General features: G+C 42.2%; 1 protein-coding gene across 2 annotated transcripts in view; it reads left to right on the top strand.

The window, feature by feature from the left end:
- The window catches only part of prdm16 (PR domain containing 16), a 172,787-nt gene extending 159,254 nt beyond the window's left edge, over window positions 1-13,533 (top strand). The window contains exons 9-17 of one of the 2 annotated variants that reach the window (XM_053624508.1): window positions 1-1,362; window positions 1,513-1,600; window positions 3,829-3,998; window positions 4,147-4,224; window positions 8,157-8,326; window positions 8,522-8,693; window positions 10,830-11,051; window positions 11,975-12,146; window positions 12,909-13,533. The exon at window positions 1-1,362 is cut by the window's left edge and continues 142 nt beyond it. In XM_053624508.1, the coding sequence (XP_053480483.1) occupies window positions 1-1,362; window positions 1,513-1,600; window positions 3,829-3,998; window positions 4,147-4,224; window positions 8,157-8,326; window positions 8,522-8,693; window positions 10,830-11,051; window positions 11,975-12,146; window positions 12,909-13,043 (2,569 nt within the window). In that variant the 3' untranslated portion in view covers window positions 13,044-13,533. The remainder of the gene's footprint in view (window positions 1,363-1,512; window positions 1,601-3,828; window positions 3,999-4,146; window positions 4,225-8,156; window positions 8,327-8,521; window positions 8,694-10,829; window positions 11,052-11,974; window positions 12,147-12,908) is intronic. The other variant, XM_053624509.1, reaches the window with a different exon arrangement.
- The last annotated feature ends 3,440 nt before the right edge of the window (window positions 13,534-16,973 follow it).

A 16,973-nucleotide genomic window follows, 5' to 3' on the forward strand; every position in this document is an offset into this window, starting at 1 on the left:
CTTCTGCGAGGGAAAGAACCATTATAGTCATGGAGGCATATTCACGCCAGGCATCCCTATGACCTCCAGTCCCATCATGGGCAAGTCCAAGCCGCATCCTGGCCTGAATCACAGTGGACTTGGCTTCGGTGATTACTTCCCCTCGCGGCCTCATCATCCAGGCCTCCCCTTCTCTACTGCCCCTCCTGCATTCCCGTCGCTTTCCCATGGCTTCACAGGGATCTTTCCCCCATCACTGTATCCTAGGCCCACATTGTTACCCCCTAGCCCATTACTAAAGAGTCCACTGAGTAACAGTCAAGATGGGAAGCTTCCTCATAGTCCCCTTGATGCCCCTGCTCTCTCAATGGTCACATCTGTTAGCAACACCAATGGCAATGCAGGTAGTGGCCTTAGCCAGTCAGAGATGAATCGTGAGTCTACGCAGGAACTGTCCATGTCAGACAGTAAGAATAAGGTAAAAATGAGTGACATGTCTGACGGCAGCGATTTAGAGGATGTTAATACCACCAGCGGCACTGATCTAGACACCACCACTGGCACAGTTTCTGGCTCCGATCTAGACAGCGAGGCGGAGAGCGAGCGAGAGAAGAGTCGAAGGAAACACAGACAGGAAGGCAAACAAGAGGAGGTCAACAGCAGTGTAGTGTCAGTGTCCAGCTCAGGTAACCTTCCTCATGATCGCCCTTTCCTCTCTTCCCAGCATTCCTTCTTTCCTCCACCCGATGAGCAGGCACTCCCACCTACTGCTGCCACAACCGACTCTATCAAAGCCATCGCTTCCATTGCTGAAAAGTACTTTGGGCCAGGCTTTATGGGCTTGCAGGAGAAGAAAATGGGCTCCTTGTCTTACCCTTCCATGTTCCCCTTTCAGTTCTTACCCAACTTTCCACATTCCTTGTACCCTTTCACAGACAGAGGACTCAACCCTAACATGTTCCTAAAACCAGAACCCAAATCACCTCGTGAGCACATACAGAAAATGGCTACCACCACTGCTGCAGAGTCACCCTTTGACCTCACCACCAAGCCCAAGGAAGTGAAACCTTTCCTTCCACCCTCCGTCAAGCCCTCTAGTGCACTTCTTCCCAGTGGTGAGGATCAGCCTCTTGATCTGAGCATTGGAGGCCGGAGCAGAGCCAGTCAGAATGGTGGAACACACGAGCAGCGTAAGAATCACGTCCATAGCACCAACTGCAAGACGCCAACTAAAGATGAGCATCCAGTGCTGAACCAATCTCAGAACCTCCACCAGCCCCAGATGACTCAGCAGCAAGTGTCCCTTCCGCAGCCTCCTCTTCAGCAGCAGCCCTCGCTCCACTACGCCAAGCCTTCGCCCTTCTTCATGGATCCCATCTACAGGTATTTTCATCCGAGGGGGTCACAGTACAATGTTAGGATGTCGGTCCAAATTGCTGCTCTGTGCTACAAGTTGGTATTAGATTTATATACCAGACAAAGGATCGGAGCAATGTCCTTCGTTCATACGTAACCCTCTGTGTTGTTGTCCAGCAGGGTGGAGAAAAGGAAGCTGATAGATCCTGTAGGAGCACTAAAGGAGAAGTACCTGAGACCATCTCCGCTGCTCTTCCACCCTCAGGTATCTTGTACAGATATATGTGATCTCTGGTAACACCACCTAATCACCACGGAGCTGTAGAACCTAAAAAAAAGGAATCTGTTTGTTCTATCCATTGCTCTCTACCTTAATGTTTAAACCTTCCTACTATTGAACAGTTTTGTATGAAATTGCACCCTGTTATGGTAGAAGTGCATTTTAATTGGATTAGATTTTGATCAGAGATTTACGATTATCTGAAAAGTGTACAGACCTTTCCGCTATTAAAAGTGTATAAAGTACAGTTTGTTATCTTCTGCTCTGAAAAACAATCCCTCATTGTTTCTGGTAGCATTTCATACCTTGCCCACCTTTTATGTGATGATAAAATGAAAATATTATTAATAATGACCTTTTGAATTGGAGCGAGTTGTCCCATGTAGTGCTAAAGCACCGCTAAGTTTAGTCAGAGCATTGTTTCTGTGTAGCTCTACTCTGAGGCCCACTGCTAAATAACTTCCTACCATTTTTTTTTGCTCTGGCCGCCTAGATAATGTCTTCATGTCCATCAGACACTTCCTGTGTTTGTGTGCAGGAGAATGGCCTCTCTTGTTGGGAACTGTCTTATCTGCCCTGTAAATCTGTTCTCTATCAATGCAGAGCTGCCTCCCCCACACCCCAAGCCCTTCTTTCTTCATTTGTCTCTCTCATTTTCTCATCCACCTCCCTTCTCCTTCCCAGTCTGCGCTACTCTGGGTGGCATAAGGACAGCTGGGTAGACCCGGTTAGAGCGAGAACATCGCTTCAGCTGTTGAGGAGATGTTTATGATTACTGTCCTTCCCATGCACCTTATATCCTGACAATGCAATGGGGAGGAGTGAAAGACATGTATAGCAGATGCATGCACCACAAATACAGTATAATGACTACAACACCCATACAATAAATGTGAAAAGAATTGAATTTATTTGGATCATTGATACTGATTGCTGTTTGATTAACTGTTAGAAAGTAGTTTTGCAGTAAATAAAGGACTAAAAATAAATATTATCCTGGTTATTATCTAAAGATATAAACAGCAGAATAGACATTCAGTGGCCAAGCTTTTGCCCATGTTTAATTGGTGGAGTGACGAAATGAAGGTACTCAGACATAAATAAATAAATTGAGACAGTGTGTCTGTCTCCATGTTTATTCATATTCCAAACGTAGGAAGGATGTAAGCTGTTTTTGGCCATCGAGACACATAGCTAAGCCTTTGTTCTGTGTCTAATGGGGAAGGGCTATCAGCGAGGGGTATCTTAAACTGCATTGTACGCTTACCGTTCTCGGAGGTGAATAGCTCATTCAGTGGCTTCTTTCTGAGACTTGTTGGGAACAAAGTGGAGGGCTGGGGGCTCCCAGGGGGCTGCTCGAGTGGCTGCTAACGTGGCATAGGTCAGGGAGGTGACTCTTGAACAGCACAATCAAGACTCGACCTTCTGATATACAGCTTCCTCCGGCTTTCCGCCCTGTCTCGTAATGATGCGAAACTCCCCTACTCTCTGCCACAGCCCCCACCATCTAAGTTATTGTATTCGTCAGGTAGCAGGACACAACAAAATATCTTCAAGAGGCCGTAGTAGTTTTTTCCACTAGTGGCCTAGTGATTATTTTGACAGGCCGAAATAATGGTTAATCTTAATTAAAGGCAACCTCACCAACAACAAAATTCAGCATACAATTCCCATGGAAAGCCGTGCAAGATTAACCCCTATATGGTTCAGATGTCAGAATTAGTGCTCTGACTATAGGTGCAAGTGCCCTAAAAAGCAGTGAGGGGAAGTCCCCAGTCAGGGAAAATGTCATTCTCTTTAGAGCTTCTGTAGGGACTTTCTTTAAGAACCAACACCATTAAGATTGACATGGATCTCACATGCACTGAAGCAGAATTTCACCTCACACATTCTGCCCTTAAACACAAGCATGTCTTTTCTGCAGGTTTAATGGTATATACTCCTACTGTGCTTTAGTACAGCTTCAAAGAGACTCTTAAAATACCAATAAGACTGCTTAATTCTCCTGAAATTTCATACTTCCGACCCCAACCTCCTAACATGCCGGGATATGCGAAGAAAAAAGAATTTCACTGTGCTGTAATGTATATGTGACCAATAAAGACTCATTATACTTCACTGCAGTGTTTAATATGTCACTCAGACCTGTCATACCCCCAACCTGACATTTAAAAAAAAGGTATGTATCTTATCAAGGTCTCTTTTCTTTTCAGGTGTCTGCGATGGAGAACATGACCGAGAAGCTGGAGAACTTTGGCACTTTGAAACTGGACGCTCCCAATTCGCTACAGCACTCCTCACATCACCTCTTCAACTTCCGCTCCCCTCCTCCTTCTCTGTCTGACGCTATCCTCCGCAAAGGCAAAGAACGCTATGCCTGCAGGTAAGCACCATCCATTTCTCTCAGGTTGGAGCTTCAATAAAGCCATATTAAATTTCTACTAAACATATCTGCATACTGGTCTTATGCATAAACCAGAACGGCTATGCTCATGATCCACTGTATCAGGGCCCATTTTCTTCTGCTGCAGGTACTGTGGGAAAATCTTTCCCAGGTCGGCTAATCTTACCAGGCACTTACGAACACACACAGGAGAGCAACCCTACAGGTAAGCTTCTCAAAACCACTCAGATGTAAAGCCCTGAATGTTTGTCCCCATTTCTGTTCCTAACACAAAACCACACATAGAGGTAACTTCAGCCACTCGAGTCTGCACAGTCCACCAATCCAAACATACTGAAGTGTCACCATCGCTCCATAATCGAGCAGTTTACTCCTGCTTGTGACATGCCTATTTTGGAAAACCAAGAGAAAATATTTCACTCAAGCTTGTCTGACACACAGACACAAACACACCCTATTATAAATGGGAACATTTCTGCTGTTTGTTCAGCACAAGCTACAGGCCTTTTGCTGGTGATACAGAGACACCCTAGAAAGACTGAATAAGAGAGAGAGAGAAAAAAAAAGAAAAGAAATATGGGAGCACGAGAAAGCGAAGGAAGATTAATTCTGTCTGTGCAGATGTTGTGGAGTTAAAGCGGCAATGCAAGCTCTGGACAATGTTGGCCTGTAATAGCGCCCTAGAGACATCCTTGCACTGTTTATAGAGCAGCTTAATTATCACAGATTTGGCAACCTTCCAACCTATTCTGTGAGAATGAGGGTGTTCTGAAGAGGGGGACTTTGATTTTCTGGATGCTGTGGCCTTAAGCAGAGCATCAGGCTAATGGAGGAAAATTAACCCAAAGCTGCATGTTTGATGGCCAGTTTTTCCTTTCTCTGTCAGATTGATCAACTTTGGGTTCACGAAAGAGGTGACGTTTAAGGAGCTTTAGAACAGATAAGAAGTTTGCACGAAGCAAGACTGGCTTCATGCACCATCAACTACTCATGCAACGATTTTGGAAAAGTCCAAATAAAAATGAAAGGGCTTATTATCTGGAGAGACTAATATTTATTTATTTATCCTTTATTTAACCAAGAAGATCCCATTGAGATATCACAAACTCTTCTTCTAGGGAGACCTGGTCAAGATGGCAACGCATAGAGTTTCACACAGAAATAACCACAAACAACAATACTCATACAAAAGAATGAATAAAAGTCAAATCAAGAAAAGCACTTACACGACTGACTTTAACACCGTTTGCAAAAGACGTTTTAAAGTACTCAGAGGTGGCAATATTTCTAGTTTAACTACATTTCGGAGGTCGTTCCAGGCCCAGGGAGCATGAAAAGAAAAAAGCATGGTTGCCAAATTCTGAGTATACCTTTGGAACTTTTAACCGAATGTGTGATAGAGATCTAGTACAATAACTATTCATATAAAAAGTTAAGAGATTAAAAATGTAAGAGGGCAATTTACCTAGAAGTGCCTTAGCAATGAACATATACATATGCAATTTCCTCTTATGATGCAACGATGTCTATGCCAATGATTCATATAGTATACAGTGATGAGTACGTGAATCTGCACCACAAACAAAGCGTAACGCTTTGTCCATTTTCCTTAATAAAGATGAAGCCGCATGCATATAAAAAAGGACACTATAATCAATTATAGATTAAAAATAAAATGCGCGCTCCACTATTTCCTTTCTGGCCTCATAAGGAAGGCCGTTTTTTAAACGATAAAAGAACCACAATTTCTGTTTTTTGTCCAACCATATACTTAAGATATGGTTAGCTCTTATAAATGTACATTTTGTAACAATGTACAATTGTTTATTGTTTTGTATATATAATATGTATATTTTTTCATTTGGTTATACCTCCTGGAAGTTTATTTAAGGCCCTGTTTTCCGGGAAAGCGAAAGCGGGTTCAGACAAAATCTCTCCCCTCTCTGAGTCCCACATGTCTACCGCTGTGCTTTGTGGAAGCAGTCGGCGAGATAGAGAGCCTCCCATGGGACATGGTCACTGCATGGTTGGCTCCTTCACAACAATCCCTTGATTAGCTCGTTTAGAAACAATTTACCCTAACAAATGGTAGACATCATCATCATCATCATCTCCCCTCCCCGCTTTGAGGGAAATAAGGCTGAGGCGGGCCAGTATCAGAGCTGGACTGCACTCAGCCGTCTTCATGCTTCGTTGTAGTAGGTTATTTGCCTTGCTCGAGATGCTATCGCCTCCACTCTTTGCAGTGAAATTGGCCCAGTAGTGCTGACCATTGAAAGACCCCATTCAGATTGTAACGCTCCATGTACAGTCCTTGTAACACTGGAGGAAAAACTCAAAGATGATGAAGTAATTTAAAGTCCCCTTGGACAGGCTTATAAAATAAACCAAACAGGGGGTAGAAAAGGCCATTAGAAAGAATGCTGTCTTGGCATTTTACCATTCTCTATGAACCATGATGCACCAAGTCTGGAACTTCACAGACACACACACACACACACTCGTGAAAATAAATTGAAACATGAAAAGAGGCCTGCATCTTGATTCTGAGCACTTGATGACGAGTGATTTTCCCAAAGCAATTAGGCCTGAAAGTCAATCTTGCAAGCCAGCCACAGGAGTGCAGATCGAGCAGGGCCACCCAACAAAAGGGCCACTGTCCAGCGGGGTGCTTGACACGACCTCGCCATAGTGTTTGTTTATCAGCACATTAAATTGATGTTCTCCGGCCTATTCTGGATGGGCTGTCGTCGCGAACAAGCAGGCCAAAGAGACGTACTGGAAGAGCCTAAGCCGTGGCCCTCAGGGCTAGTTACTCAGTGCCAGAAACACACTTATACACACAAGTCACTGAAGAGTGCCCATCCAGGCTATAGTAAGTTAATGCTCTAGTTAATACACTGTAGACTTCTCTTTAATTTAAATGATTAGGCTGAACAAAAAAAGAGAGGAAATTAGAATCACATTCATCTTTTGCAAAGAAGGAACGAAGAAGCTCGGTTTGTTTGGGAATTAGTTTTGCACAGAGGAAATGACTTTGGGTCGATTTAAAAAAAAAACTTACATATCGACCCAGTGAACAATTTTATATTAGCAGAACATCCTCTTAATAATACAGTAATAAAAAGAACTTTACGTTAGTGGAATGTGCAGTCTGTTCAATTTTCTGGAAATATTTGTATGTTTTTACATAGTTTTTAAAAAAAAAAAAATAGAACCTGTTTAGAATAATTGAACATTATGATAAATATTCAGTCTGAGTTGGGAAATCAGTACTGCAGGAAGCTTTGTTTGGAGCCATATCTCCTTTCTGGTATAAATGAGAGAAGTCTATAAAGATGTTTAAGCCAGTACTCAAAGCAGTCCTCTGGGCCCCTAAGACCGTCCACATTTGTGCTCTAGCCGAACGCACACAGCACAGGCATAGAGCAAAAACTTGAAGCATTTGCGGGGCCCTAAGGACAAGTTTGAGAACCACCATGGTATTACAGTAGTCTTTTCTCTAGGTACACCTACATGTTAACACTAGAGGCAGTGCCATTCTTAGCCACAGGGTGGAGTAATTCACAGCACAATACAATTCACAGAGTAACTCAATTCACTCCAAATGTTACTCTTTGAAAGAAAGTCGCTTCACTAGGCACATAGGCAATTTACAAGTCATCAGACGGCTGTGACTATGTGTGTTTTAAAATTATATTGTCATATCTGGACCTTCATTCTGTAAGTTACATATTTATAAATGTCAGTGAGTCTGACTCCCACTACAGGTCCTAGTCATTTAAAATTGGCTTTACAGAAACTTTTTTTTTTTTTTTTTTTTTTTAAACATGGAGGCGAGGAGTGCTGCCTATGCTCTGATTTCACTGTCAGAGCTGCAATGACAAATGTGTCCCCACCTAAAGAGCCCAATTGCCTGTAATGTGTTGGCCATGTTTATACTGAGGCATTCTACAGCTAGTGATTGCTGTTTATATAGCTGAACAGGGACCTCATTTAGGGTTCTAATTCTCTGTTTTACTTCCCCCCCTCTTCCCTTCCCTGTCTCTGTCCCTGTCTCTCTCTCTCTCTCTCTCTCTCTCTCTCTCTCTCTCTCTCTCTCTCCCTCTCTCTCTCTCTCTCTCTCTCTGCCTGCAGATGTAAATACTGTGACCGTTCCTTCAGCATCTCATCCAACCTCCAGCGACACGTTCGCAACATTCACAATAAAGAGAAGCCGTTCAAGTGCCACCTGTGTAACCGCTGCTTCGGTCAGCAGACCAACCTGGACCGCCACTTAAAGAAACACGAGCATGAGAATATCCCAGGTAAACATATCCTCTCCAGACTAGTCAAAGGGTGCTCTGTTGTCCTGCCCAAACTTCTGTAAGATAATACAGGCCTAAATAATCATGGTGCTGTGAAATAGATGATATATTTATGTGTGGGTTTATATACTGTAAACACAATGCGTAACAACCTCTGTGTGTGTTTCTCTCTGTTCTGTTCTGTTTGTGTGGCAGTGAGCCAGCACTCTGGGATTCTCTCAAATTTGGGAACAAATATCTCCTCTCCAAACTCCGAACCTGACAATCACGCACTTTTAGACGAAAAAGAGGACTCGTATTTCTCAGAGATTAGAAACTTCATCTCCAATAGCGAGCTGAACCAGGCCTGCAGCTCCTCAGAGAAAAGGTAGAAATGCATATCACGCACATTCCCGTTGTGTTTGGAAGCTATAGTAACCAAGAGCACAACTCAGGCAAGATTAGAGTCTTAAACTTAAGTCTGTTGTGAGGTTCAAGCCTGCTCCCTAGTGGCTGCGTGTGGAATGTGCTTACTATGCAATCCTAAATGTGCACATTTGGTCGCACAACTTTGTCTTTAAAACGGCAGAGAAGGAGGTGCAACATTTCGGAGACCTATATCTGATAATACACTTAGCCATATATGTTCTGGGTAGTTCAGGAGCACCAACTAATATCATTGCTGAGTAGACACGAGTGTGTGTGCATTGAGTTCTGTTCAGAGCTGGCCGGCTAAAATCACTCAGATTTCAAGAAATATTCTGCGAAGCAGTTTTGCCATGTCTGTGTGAATAAAAACACAGATGCGCGAATTCTTCTTATGACATATAATGGTCCTGCCCAATTTCAGCCTTGATATCCCGACCTCATCCAGACACATGAAAGCCTCTCACTCTGCCATCTGGGATCAATAGTCTTGTCCCTGTCTAGAAACGGCAAGCCTGGCATTTTAATATCTGTAATTCAAATAAGTGCTCTGTTTTCTGTCTCACTGCAAATCGCTGCAGTCGAGACAGACAGGCAGCTGCAGGATCACTGCTCCTCGGAGTCCTCCTTGCATCATTCATTTCCTTGTCTCTCGATCATCCTCAGTATTTAGTTGTCATTCCATCTGGTTCTTTTCGTTTCTTTGATTCTGTTGTGACGGACGTGACAGTCTGTTGGAGATGTCAGCACATTCCTCCACACTTCCTTTCTGTCTGTCCTCCTTCTGCTTTTCTGGGAAAAGAATGAGAATTTGCTAGAGTTGGAGGTGGGCACTGGTGGTTAAGTAGTGTGTCCGGTCTGGCCTTCTTTGACTGGTCGTGACAGATTAGGGGGTGTTTTGGGCTTGAGACAGACTTTCATGTTTAGCCGTCCCTGGGGACCCTCCGATTGAGGCATTTATCTGTGCACTACATTGATGGAGCCCCACATCTCCTCCCTCCAGCTAAGGCAAACAGTGTTCTGACATGTTTAGACTGAGAGACAAAGCGCAGGTCTGTGGCAGGCCTGTCAATGTCTTCCGCACGCCATGGACTTTCTCCTGAGCCAGGGCCCAATTTGATTATGGGATATTTAAGCTCGACGGAAAATGGAAAACAAGCAGTCGTTCTTGAGTCTCCCATTTCCTTTTTTTTTTTTTTCAATAAGTCCACCCCTCACATAGCCAGCTGATGCCTCTCTCCTGAACACTTGTCATTATAGTCTGCTCCGATGGACTACTCTGAAGGCAAAACAACTTGCGGGGACAGACTCTGTAAAAGCAGTGAGCTCATGACTGTTTGAAGAACTGGAAGGTTTGAAAAGAGCAAAAGAGCGACCAAGTAAAAGTGAGAGAGGAGTAATGGAACGGCTTGGTGCTGATAGGTGCTTTGCAGAACAGCCGTTTTCTGTGGAACTCTGTGGCAGCAAGACAGGCTGTGATGATTGGATCTGACCCTGCTGGACTGGCCCGTCTCGCCTTTCTGGGATTAGCTAATTTATCATTGCCAAAAACGTCTGTCGTTAATTACACAATGTGTGTGTTTGTCATTCGGGGGCCCTGCATGTTTTCAGGCTAAGGCCTGGCAGGGAAATCACAGGTCATTCAGCAATGATGGATAGTAATTGGGTGGCTGGAACACGGTACGCAGTGGTGATATTCGGCAGTCGGTCTATGACAGTAGATCTGCCATCACGGGCCTCCGAGGCTAAAATAGTCCATCTGAGGAGAGATGGAGTAAGCTCATTTAGTTATATATATGAGCTTATGTTGTAGTAGTCAAACCTCAGTGTACTGTGCCAAATGTAGACTTCAATACCAGTTCTGTATGTAATATCTGTGCTCAGCAGGTACATTAAAAAAAAAAAAAAGCAAAATGAAAGATGTGGAAGTCATGTTAGTTCTTGATTGATTTTAATAGATTACCATCCCTGGTTTTTAATAGAGACCATTGTTAGGACATTTTCAGGATTTCTTAATTATACCGTATAAGCCAACACAAACGGAACTAAATCATAAGCCAAATAATCTCGACCCGTATTTCATCTGGGACTCTTCCAGGTCGGAAATGACGGAGGACGAGCGTCCTGAGAGCCACGCCGTCACGGACTCCAAGCTGGAGGAGGAGGAAGAGGAGGCAGAGGGAGACGACGAAGATGAGGAAGGCTCGTTAACAGAAAAGTCCCAGGATGAGATGACTTCTCCCGCCACCATGGTGCAAGGCACTTACGACGATGACGAGGAAGCCGCTCCGCTCTCCATGACTTACGAACACCCACGCAGGTAAGACAGATCACCTTCGCTTCTCACCTGAATAGATCGCATTCATCTTTCATGTCCATACGAGCACTCTACCATTCATTTGTGGAAAGAAGAGTAAATTATTCGCATGATAAGACATAAAGTGGGCACCAGATGATGTCTTTTTTTTTTCTTTTTTCTTTTTTGCTGCATTTGCTGGTTTTCATATTCTCTAATATGTTTGTAAGAGATGAGTCTGATTGCATTACAAGCACAAGAATAAGGGTTCTATCATTTCTTTTTGATGAATCTAGATGAACTACAGGCTGACACACTTTTCCTCCAATAATATTTATCCCAAATCTAACGTTACTTCCAAACACTAACATGACTAGTGTTCAACACAGCAGTCCACTCTGCAGTGTCCACTACTGTTTATTATTTGCCTGAGTCCTCAGGGTTTTTTTGTTTTGTTTTGTTTTGTTTTTGGTACGCTGAATAATAAAAAAAAAAGGCAACCTTCTAATGTTCCTAAACCTCTTATTAAAATGGAAGTACTGAAATTGCTCAACCTGTTAGGGAGCCTGTTATTGCGAATAACTCTCTACTACCTAGTGCTTGTTTGCTTTTAGGTAAATAATACAAAATAAAATAAGACAGGAAAAGAAAATTATTCTTTTTTTTCCGGAAACCGCCAATAGGGTTTCCTCCCCCCCAAAATACAGATTGATACTGAGATTGCTTGGTTGAAACTAACAGCTGTATCTAGTTGTGCATGGTTGTGTATTACTCTACCTGCTTGCACGTGCACTTTGTGACACCATCACTCCACGCCATCCCTCCATTAACACCATGTGCATGCGCCACATTATCACGGCTTATCCGGCTCCAACAGCCGTTCTGATTGGGCTAACTGAGGGTTCCCTCCCCTCTTCCCAACCCCTCGTCCCTCCTTCCCGGTGCAGGTGTATTGAGGAGGATGCAGGCCTGTTAGATCTGGAGCCTCTGCCTGGCTTTCCAAAGGGCCTGGAGCTCCATAAGCCTGCTGACGAGCCGTTTGACGTTAAAGACATATTTAACACCTCCTTAGAGTCTGAGGCGCTGAAAGAAACACTCTTGAGGCAGGCTAAAACCCAGGTATGCCTTTGCACCCACCTAAGGCACAAAGTGTGGGGTCACTTCATTTGTGTCAATATGCTGACTCACTAACTTTGAGAAATTCAGGGTTGGATAGTTAGAGGTTTATCAGAGAACCATCAGCTATAGAGGGATTGCTTTTGTAAGACATTCTGGAAGTTAGGTTTATAATATACTGCATTATGAAAAGAATCAAGAATGAACTTTCTCTCCTGTTTCTTACATCCTTCCTCTATTTTAATGTCCATAGGATAACTAAATAACTTTGTAATAACCAACACTTGTCCTTTTTGTCTTCTAACTGTAGCACCATATAGACTCAAAACTGCTAACGTCTTACGCAAAGTGCCTCGATTGATTATTGTATATATTTTCTTTATAATATTCCGTGATGCAAGTTGCAGTTTGTAATCTTTAGATTTTCTACATTCTGTGTATGGCAATATTGCCAGATAATGTATCTTTAATCTTCATTTCAAGCGTCTTTTCACATTAACGTTAACTTCTGAAAGGAACTCCGCCCCCATCCAGTACATTTTGAATTTGCCATACAAAATGCGTACTTAGATTCAACAGAGGGGCTTTGGGGCGAAGGAGACATGTCAGTATTTCTCTATTGCGGTTGCAGTTCACCTCACAGCCAGCAGAGGGCTCTAAAAATCGCAAACTGCTCCTTTAAAGGTTTGAATCAGATTTGCAATGCTTTGTAGAGTCTACTAGGTTAAACATGTTGCTCTTATGTGTGCCCCCAACCTCCCACAGGCTTATGCAATGATGCTCTCTCTGTCGGAGAACAACCCCCTGCATCCATCCTCCCAGAACTCACTAGACGCCTGGCTGAACATGGGAGGAGGCCCTTCAGAAACCAGCTCCTTTCACCCACTCAACCACATCTAAGCCCAGAGAGCAAGGAGATGAGGAGTGGTCGGAGGGAGAGGAGGAGGAGGAGGAGGAGAGAGAGAGAGAGAGAGAGAGAGAGAGAGAGAGAGTGGGCAGTAGGAATGGGTAAAGACCACCATGAAGGAGATGCATGTGTTACAATAGCACATGAAGACCAGTGATGCTTACAGTAGACGAATCACCACTTCGACTGGGAAAAGGGGGAGGAGTTTAGCTGAAAGACTGTTAGCTGAAACAGAGACTTGAACCAGTAGAGCTGTAGATATCTCCTTCCCACAACAGAGAGACAAAAGACTGACCACTCCACTCTGTACAATCTGTTTTAAAGCTCAATCTGCAGTTTTTTCCTCGGAAACTCGGTCTTGGAAAAAAAACAAAAAACAACAACCCATGTATCCCCGTGACATCCCAAATCTGTCTCATTCATCATTTCTCATTAGGACAGCCATGCTTATTAAAGTGACGATAGATGAAAGAAGAAGGAAACAGCAGGTATTTTTGTCACGTATGCTGATCCGATCCGATCGAGTCCCCAAACTATATTCCATGAAGCGGCACGATCGAACCACAAGAGCGCATATCGGCGTACCAAGACAGGGTCTGAACAGATAGCGGAACAGCTTCATGTGTCTTCTAGATGTCTCCATAAACTGCACTGTAGAACTAATTTACGAAACGGATCAGAATTAACACGATATATATTTTTTCAAACGGATGAGCCACAGAAATAAACAGAATCCCGTCCACTGCTAATCACATCCCTCCTCTTTGATTGTGTTGATCATCATCAGAGTGGTAGAACAGAAGCATGGCTGCTCAACTCAACATATCACCTTAACCTTGTTACTGTCATGATTGCCATTTTATTTTTTGAAGCGTTAAATTATTCTCCTCCCAACGTTCTCATGCATTCGAAACACTCTTTTTTTTTTTGTATGTGATTTGTTCTTCGATCAACAGTATTGTTTTCTCTCGAGTACGTCTGTGCTTAAATTGTTAATATAATTATTTAGTGAAGGACCAAATTTGTATGATAATGTTGTAAGATGTACAAAATTATTTCGAAATTCATAGCAAAGCGTGTTGTGTGCCAAATAACCCTTTTTTTTTTTCTTGGACAATCATTTATTTTTATTTCCCAGTGGTTATTTTTATGCTGTTTTAGTAGGGGTTTGTTTTTTGCTCTCGTATCGCCTGCTCAGTCTATGTATTTGATTTGAGGTGCATTTGATTTCTATTTATTTTAGTTGTTTCATCATTATAGGAAAAAAAATATTCTAGACAAAAAAAAAGAAAAGAAAAGAAAAGAAAAGAAAAGAAAAGAAAAACTAACCCAGTTTCACCCTGTAGTTAAATCTATGACTGAGACTTTTAATCTCATGATGCTCTGAAGGATATTGTATAGAGACCGGTATGCCAAAATGTAAATGACAAAATCAACTATTTTATTTATAACTTTGGCGTCGGCACCAGTCTGTTCGTGTTCATTGTGAGGTTTGTTTTTTTTTTATTTTTCACTCGCTCGACCATTTCAAACTGTACATACAGGGTGTGATGTTGAACAAATGGTTGGATTTTTTTTTTTTTTTTTTTTTTTAATGAATCTTTTGATTAAAGCATCAGGTCACTTGAATGGTGGGGCATTATATTTGTATTGCTATAGTCAGTTTTGCTTTCGGTTTTAGTCTGCCCGTTTTTAAATACAGCGAAAGAATGGCCGTGTCAGTCTCTCGAACAGCTTCCAGTCCTGTGTGTTGAGTAGGAAACAGCATGCCACTGTATCCAAAACGAATCCAAATCATCCCACAAACCATCAGCACAAAGCTAGAAGCGTGGACCTTGAATGCAACTGTGTTGTGTTCTCTCTGTCTCTCTCTCATTTTTTTTTTTCATTCAATCTTATTTCTTACAAACATAAGCAGCTGCTGTTAATCGAAGGGGCTGGAATGGGATTAAATCAACAGGATCAAACGGTGAGCTGGGAAATTTCTATTTCTAACGCTGATTTGCGAGTGTAGTTCGGGCTCGAGCAGGAAGCACAGCCCTTAAAAACACGCATGTTACCCCAAGTGCCAGGACTCAGGAGTCCTCGTGCAACTCTACTGAACTGTGAATCCAGCGCATGAATCGTACAAAATAAAGACAACAACTAAACACAAGCTCATGATGAATGTGTAGAATAGATTCAATGTGTTGCTAATGTGTCAAACCTCTAGCGTTACTTTTCTTCTTCGGATGGCAATTAAAGAAAAAAAATTTAATAATAAAAATAAAATAAAAAAGTCGAATCTGTCGTTATTACTTCTCCCATCGCAGCCTTTTCTTTTACTCTCTTTGTATAATGTGTGCAATTAGCACTTAAATACACAGCACTCCTGATCTCTCAGACCTCATCTGTCCCCTAAGTACTGCTTCTGATCCCCCTCCCTCTCCCCAGTTCTCCAAATAAAGCCACTTGGTTTTAATCAAGCACTTCAGCCACAATTTATACATGAACATTGTGTCACAGATTAGGCTAAACATTATGAACCACACATTGTGTACCACCCTCAATAGAAAGAATTCGCTTCTGTACTATTACAGGGCACTGTTATAGATATCTGCCACTAGATGGCGTCTCTGTGTCATTTGAGTTTTTGACATGGTAGCTAGCTGTCCGCTTAAAACTGGCCTAGCTAGAGATATTTAATCATACTGCATATGTCGAAGGTTCATGATGTCACATACTACTGTAATAAGCAAGCGCTGTAGGTGGTGGAGTAAATCGATCCAACGAACGAAACGAATGGTCACAAACTGGTCTCGATATGGAAGTTGTTGTGTGTGCCCCCCCCCACCCCCCACCCCACACACACACACACACACACACACACACTGTTACAACACAAAACAAACGTAAAACCATAATTCGTTATGGTTCCACGAAAAACTGTATAGTGTTCAAAAAAAAAGAAAAAAAAAGAAACCGTCGCATTCGTCTGCGAATTCGTTTTAAAACATGGGTTTGAAAATAGATGGTGCTTGTTTGATTTGGATATGAGTTGTATATCGCTTCTGTTCTGTTTATTGAAAGAAACTGTTGTGCATGACTTGTGTTTTAGCGGTCATAATGGTGTCCATTTGTGAAATGTGTATCTTAAATTAAAAAGGCGAAAGAAAAGAAAAAAAAAAAAGGTCATAAAAAATACTGAATTTGTAGATGCACTTATTGTACATGTGGTTAGGTTAGTAGGTTTGACTTTAAGTCCTGTTAACTGCCTTACCTGCAACAGGCAGATGGTTATTCATTTAAACATTATGCTTGTGGGAGAGAAATAATGAGAAGAAGAAAAAAAAAATGAAAGGATTGTAGAATAATAATGAAAATTCTGATAATTGCAGTTCTTTTTTGGATGCTTGTGATTATTGAAGATGTACTTTAGAGAAATTTCATGGAAAAAGACATGATTCTGATGTTAATTCTGTAGAATAGATATGTATACCAAATGTAATCTTTCCAATGCTATGAAGAATTTATACATGAAATTGATATGCAATAAAAACCTGTGTGCTTTTTATATGAATTCTGCCTTTTTCACTTGTGTGTGTGTGTGTGTGTGTGTCTTGAAACATGATTAAATCAGGATTTTCTGCATCCACAGTCGACTTGGTTCATGTAACCAAGTAAAGACATGTTTCAGATCATCTTTTCCTTTCAATCTGATGAAGTCTAGCTCAGTGTGGCTTTCTTTCTTTCTGGGGAGCTTTCCAGACCTGTCTGGTTCTTCTTCTCCATTCCAACCTTTACTTCAGCTGTGTCTTCATTGTTGCTTGAATTTTGACATGAACAACATTTCTGTGAAGTACTCCGGGAATCTCTGAAGCCTACGTATTGTGCAATAATATGGAAGAGAATACTGTGTAATCGAGACCAGACTAATAGATTAA

This window comes from Ictalurus furcatus, chromosome 5 (assembly GCF_023375685.1).
Source record: "Ictalurus furcatus strain D&B chromosome 5, Billie_1.0, whole genome shotgun sequence".
NCBI classification, from domain to species: domain Eukaryota; kingdom Metazoa; phylum Chordata; class Actinopteri; order Siluriformes; family Ictaluridae; genus Ictalurus; species Ictalurus furcatus.